Source organism: Gracilinanus agilis, chromosome 1 (assembly GCF_016433145.1).
Source record: "Gracilinanus agilis isolate LMUSP501 chromosome 1, AgileGrace, whole genome shotgun sequence".
NCBI lineage: Eukaryota > Metazoa > Chordata > Mammalia > Didelphimorphia > Didelphidae > Gracilinanus > Gracilinanus agilis.
In genome coordinates this window covers 89,813,364-89,819,301 of record NC_058130.1, presented here as the reverse complement: position 1 = coordinate 89,819,301, position 5,938 = coordinate 89,813,364, and the positions used below count along the sequence as shown (strand labels likewise).

Genomic DNA, 5,938 nt, shown 5'->3' with positions numbered 1-5,938 from the left:
TGTATAAGAGACAGCTCTCTCTCTCTCTCTCTCTCTCTCTCTCTCTCTCTCTCTCTCTCTCTCGCACACACACACACACACACACACACACACCCACACACACACACACACACCCACACACACACACCCACACACACACACACACACTCATTCAGCCTAGTCCAGTCCAATCCAATTTAGCAATAAATTATTAAGCCAAGAGGCACCCTGGCATAATGGAGAGGGAGCCAGCCTCTGAGACTTGAGTTCTAGTCTTGCCTCTGATGCCTAGAGTCTATGGGACCCAGTGCATATCACTGAATCTCTCTTGGTGCTCTAGGCAATTCAAGGACTCTAAGACAAAGAGAAAGCACTGGGGGCAGCTAAGTGGCTCGATGGATTGAGAGGCAGGCCTGGAGTCAAGAGGACCTGGGTTCATATATGGCCTCAGACTCAGCTGTGTGTCTCTGGGCAAGTCATTAAACCCCCATTGCCTAGCCCTTGTTGCTCTTCTAAGAATTGATACCAAGAAGGTAAAGATAAGGGGGAGACAGAGAGAACAGGTGCACCGCCCTGCATTGACAGAGTTTGACAGACAAAGATGGCAGAGAGGGGGGCGGGTATGTGTGGATCTCTCCCCACCTCATCCAGGGGTGCCCAGTCCCAGATCGCCACCTCTCTCCTGCAGACATTGGCACAGTCCTCAAGGTGATCTCGGTACCCAAGGACAGCTGGCAAAGCACTGAAGGACTTCTGCTCGAGGAGCTGCAGGTGTTTGAGGTAAGAGGGCAGTGCCCGCCCAGCGCAGCCCTGCTCGGCGGACCCCGACTCAGCCCTGACCCCAATGTCATTCCCTTTCAGAATGCTGTGGCCATCATCAACATGCAGATCTCCTCCAAGAGGGTGAGTGGCTGGGTTGAGGAAGACAGGTCTGGCAAGCAGGGGTCTTTCTGGGTTCTCCAGGATCCAGGACGGGCCAGGAGCTTGCCAGGGGCTGGCTTCTCAGTGCAACCTCACTGCTAGCAGGAGTCAACAATTCCCTAAGGGAACCTGCGAGAGGACCAACTGCCCTCCAGAGGGTCCGTGTTTTTCCCTATGTCTCTTCTTTCTGTCAGTATTCTGGTACTAGAAGCAAAGATACCTGAAGGCAGTTATCAGTAGTAATGTTGAAGTAGTAATTAGTGAAAATACTAGTAATTACTAGTAGTAACTAAGAGCAGCGCTAGTAACTAGTAGTAGTGGTAGTAACTAGAAGCATACTAGAAACTAGTAGTAGTAATGGTGCCTTTAAAGCTTATCACATGCTCTATTTACATTATTTCATTTGAAACGCATAAGAACTTTGCAAAGTATGCAGGGCCACTATTATCCCCATTTTATAGATGGGAAAAGTAAGGCTTACCAAGGTGAAATACTAGCAATAGATGATAGAATGGGGCTCAGACCTACAAAGACAACCCCATCCTTCCACTAACTTGCTGTGTGTGTACTCAGGTCAGCCTCTTCCTCTCTGGACCTCCCCAATTTCCTACAAGACACGAGGTTGTGCTGGCACTGAAAATGATTCTCTCTCCCTTCTCTGAATCCCAGCACCAGCTTTATGTGGCCTCCCAGAGCGGTATCTCTCAGCTGCCCCTGCACCGGTGTGCCGCCTATGGCCGTGCATGTGCCGAATGCTGCCTGGCCCGGGATCCCTACTGTGCCTGGGACGGGGCTGCCTGTACCCGCTACCTGCCCAATACCAAGAGGTATGGTGTTGAGAGATAAGAGCTGGGAGCTAGGGAGAGGGGGATACCAAAAGCCCAATGGATTGAAGAAGACACGGGCTGGAGGGTTAAGGGGATGGAAGGCAAGGGCCCAGTGGTCAGAGAACCAGAGACTTGTGACCCTGAGTACCAAGGGGATGGGGAGATCGAATGCAAGGGGCCAGGAGTAATCACGGGATACCTTCTGGTTGTGTGGCTCTGGGGCGTTGGGGCCAAGAAGTTTCTCAGCATCTCAAGATCTTATCCACATCTCTGCTTTTCCCTTAGGAGGTATCGGCGCCAGGATGTTCGGAATGGGGACCCCAACATACTGTGTTCTGGGGGTGAGTGACCCTTAGGTCAGTTTCCTCCTCCCACGGTCCCTCAAACCCTAGAAAGAAATTCCCCGAGGCCTTCATCATGAATGAGGGTGCTACTAACAGGACAGGCCTTAAACGTGGCGACCTCATCCCCATAGTCAACCCCTTCTGCTGCCAATCCAAAATAGAAGCCCCAAATATTCCCCTGACCCAAGCTGCAGCTGAGCCCCTGTGCACCCTTCACCAGACCCCCCACGCCAGACGTTGCTGGAGAAGAAGCTGTTTGGAGTTGAAGGCAGCAGCACCTTCCTTGAATGTCAGCCCAAATCCCTGCAGGCCCAAGTATTGTGGACCTACCAGCGGGCAAGTGATAGCCCCCGAACCCAGGTAAGCATTCCCCACATTGGCCTGGCATCACTCATCTGGAAGACCCCCAAACCTTGACCTGATGTACGTGAGCTTGGACAACTCCTTCCTTGTTTTGGACCTCAGTTTCCCTCTTTTTAAAACTGGGGGGATCTCAAAGGCCTCATTTGACTAGCAGCCTGTGGTTTACCATAAATAATGATGGAAATGTGGCTTGTTGTTCTCTTCTAGCTCTCATATTCTATGGCCTATCCATATCCTAGCCCTACCTGTAGGCTTTTGTCTTGGGTCCTCTTTTCTTTCTTCTCTCTCTGTCTTTGTCTTTGCCTCTCCGTCTCGCTACCTCTGTCCCACGGGTCTCATCTCTACACTCAGATGACTCAGATCTAAACATCCAGCTCCCATCTTTCCCCTGAACTTCAGTCTTTCATCACCAATTGTCCCTTGGGCAGCTCAAACTAGATACCAGAGATACGTCAGATTCAACCTTTGAGAACAGAACTCACTCTCGTCTTCAAAGCCGTCCTTCTTCCAAACTTCCTTATTTCTGGTGAAGGTGGAAGGCGCCATCTTTTTTCTAATCTCCAAGGTTTACGACCTTGGCATTATCCTAGACTCCTCTCTGTCTCCTCCTCTGCCAGATCTAATCATTTGACAAATCTCTGCCATTTCTATCTGCACATCTCTCCTATCCAGCTCTCCGTTCCTTCCCTTCCTGTAGCCACCACCTTGGTTTGGTCACTCCTCACTCTCTTCTTGCCTGGGTATCTTTTTTCTTTTTTTAAACTCTTACCTTCTGTCTTAGAATTTATACAAAGTACAGGTTCCATAGCAGAAGAGCAGTAAGGGTTAGGCAATTGGGGTTAAATGACTTGCCCAGGGTCACAAAGCTAGGAAGTGTCTAAGGTCACATTTGAACCCAGGACCTCTGACTCCGGGCCTGGCACTATCTACTGTGCTATCTCGATGTCGATGTCCTTTGCCTAAATGTCTTAACTGATTGTATGTCCTCTTCCCTAAGCCAACTGGCCTTCTCTCTTTCCCTCACACAGGACTCCTTTTGTCTCCTTGACCCCATGTCTACAATGTACCCCCTCCTACTTCTGCCTCATAGAATCAATCAATCCACAAATATTTATTAAGTATCTACTATGTGCCAATGCTGTGCTACATGCTAGGGATATAATTATGAAAAATAACACAATCTCTGTTCTCAAGGAGCTGACTCTGTCTTTGCCCCAGGAAGCTTGGTGGTACAATGCATAGGGAATTGGGCTTGGACCTGATTCCAAACCTAGCTTCAAACATCTACTAGCTGTGTGACCCTGGACAAGTCATTTGACCTCAGTTTCCTAAAATGTAAAACGAGAATAATAATAATAGCACTTACCTCCCAGGGTTGTGGTGAGGCTCAAATGAGACAATAATTGAAAAGAGCTTAGCCCAGTACTTGGCTTATTTCTAGCAATCACATTTCCATCTCATACAAAAGCTTTCCTGATGGGGCCCCTAACACTAGGGCCCTCCCTTCTTGTCTTGGATTTGTTTTGTTTTTCTTCTGGGTAGATTCACAAGAGAAGGGATCATTTCCTTTTTGGGTCTTTATATCTCCAGCACTTAGCATGGTGCTGCTTAGTAGGAGCTTCATAGATATTCATTGATTGATTAAGAACCCTTCAAGTTCTAATAGTTTATATTTTAAAGACTTTTTAAATTCCAAGAACTGTTTCCTTGAGAAGCATCGTGACCCTGAGCAAGTCTGTTAACCTCCCTGAGCCTTAGTGTCCTCGTCTGTAAAATAGGGCTAATGATACCTATGATACTCGGCTCACAGAACTGGAATGACGATCAAGTGAGAGCCTACAGGCAAACCCCTTTGCAGCTCTTCGGGGGCTCTGGAAATGCTCCCAGTCTTCATTTCCATGATGATTATGGGTAGCGTGAAGGACCCTACCCTCCTGTCTTGTGGAGCTTGAAGGGCTCTTCTCGCTTTAACATTCTATATTGAGGTGTGGCTTTCTCTGATCCATAGGTACACTTGGACGACCGGGTGATCCAGACAGACCGGGGCCTCCTCCTCCTCAGCCTGGGTCCCCAGGACACTGGATTCTACCACTGCCATGCTACTGAACATGGCTTCACGCAGCCCCTCCGGCGGCTCACCCTGCGAGTGGTGGGTGCCCACCAGGCTGAGCAGCTGACCAGGGGCGAGGAGGCCCAGGGAATGGGGGCAGGGTCACCTGCTAGCCATAAACTCTGGTACAGAGACTTCCTGCAGTTGGTGGATGCACCTGGGAGAGGTGGGGGAAGCCCTATGTGCCCCCCATCTTGGAGTAGTGCGAAGGAGCCCTCAGTCCTTGGGCCTCGGCCAAAGGGACACAAGTGGAAACATCTTGAGGAGAAGCGGAAAGGAAGGAACCGCCGGACCCACCCCCCAGACCCTCCCCGGGCTGATCGGGGACCTCGAAGTGCCGCCCAATGATGACCCCTGCCACCTGTTCCCCAGACATCAGTGGGGATTGAGGGGCCAAGGGACCAAGCTGGGTGTCTTGCTTCCTGCCTAATTGGGGTACCTTTCAACCCCTCAATGTGGAGAGGGGACCCAGGAGAAATAGACTGGCCTTTTGGGGGCAGGGGGGTCCCCTTTCAATCTCCCTGCCCTGGGGGCCCAGAGCCGGGGATACAACCACTGATATATTTATTAACAGACCGTAACCAATGAATGTAACCCCAAGAGGGGCCAGGGATGAGACCAGGGGCCTGCCGGTGGTCTGAGGTCAGTCCATCCCCTCCCTCTTAGTGCCTCATTTCCTGCTTGTTAGGTCTGGGCCCAGCAGACAGGGCCGGCAGTGCCTGGGGATCCGGAAAGTCCACTGACCAACCTCCCCACTGTCCCTGGACTAGACAATCAGTTCCAGGAGGAGGGACACGAGGACATGTCCAGGATATGAGAGTATGGGGGAGAACTGCACCTCCCCCCCAGCCTTAGGAAAGAGCAAAGATCACCATTTCTTAGGGCTTGAGTAAAAGCTGGGAGCTTTCCCCTGAGGCTAGAGGCCCCCCAGAAAGAGAGAGGAGAACTAGCAGGTGACATGGAGTGATTATGGGACAGGACTGGGGAATGGAGGGAATGTACTAAGTTCATACAACAAACAGGTGATTAGCCAAGGAGGAGGCATGGCCTTGCTGTGCCAGGGACCACAAAGAATTGTGGGGATCACATGTGTGACTGTATGTATATGTTTGTATGTCTCAGTATGGATGTGTGTACATGAGAAGGCAGCGGGCTACTGGGGAGAGAGCTTTGGCCTGAGTTTAAGGTCAGACTCTGTCACTAAATTCACTGTGTGATCTGGGGTGAGTCCCTCCCCTCTCTGGGCCTCGATTCCCTTTTGTGTAAAATGGAGATAATTCCTGCCCTGCCTACCTCACAGGGCTGTTGTGAGGAACAAGGGAACTAACAGATGTGAAAGTACTTTGGAAAGTATAAAGAGCTGTATAAATGCAATATATTATTATTATTATTAT

At 50.3% G+C, this 5,938-nt stretch overlaps 1 protein-coding gene across 1 annotated transcript in view; it reads left to right on the top strand.

The window, feature by feature from the left end:
- The window catches only part of SEMA3B (semaphorin 3B), a 14,894-nt gene extending 8,956 nt beyond the window's left edge, over positions 1-5,938 (top strand). Inside the window, exons 12-17 of the mRNA XM_044677016.1 lie at positions 668-759; positions 841-882; positions 1,570-1,727; positions 2,013-2,068; positions 2,292-2,431; positions 4,443-5,938. Of these exons, the coding sequence (XP_044532951.1) occupies positions 668-759; positions 841-882; positions 1,570-1,727; positions 2,013-2,068; positions 2,292-2,431; positions 4,443-4,892 (938 nt within the window). The 3' untranslated portion in view covers positions 4,893-5,938. The remainder of the gene's footprint in view (positions 1-667; positions 760-840; positions 883-1,569; positions 1,728-2,012; positions 2,069-2,291; positions 2,432-4,442) is intronic.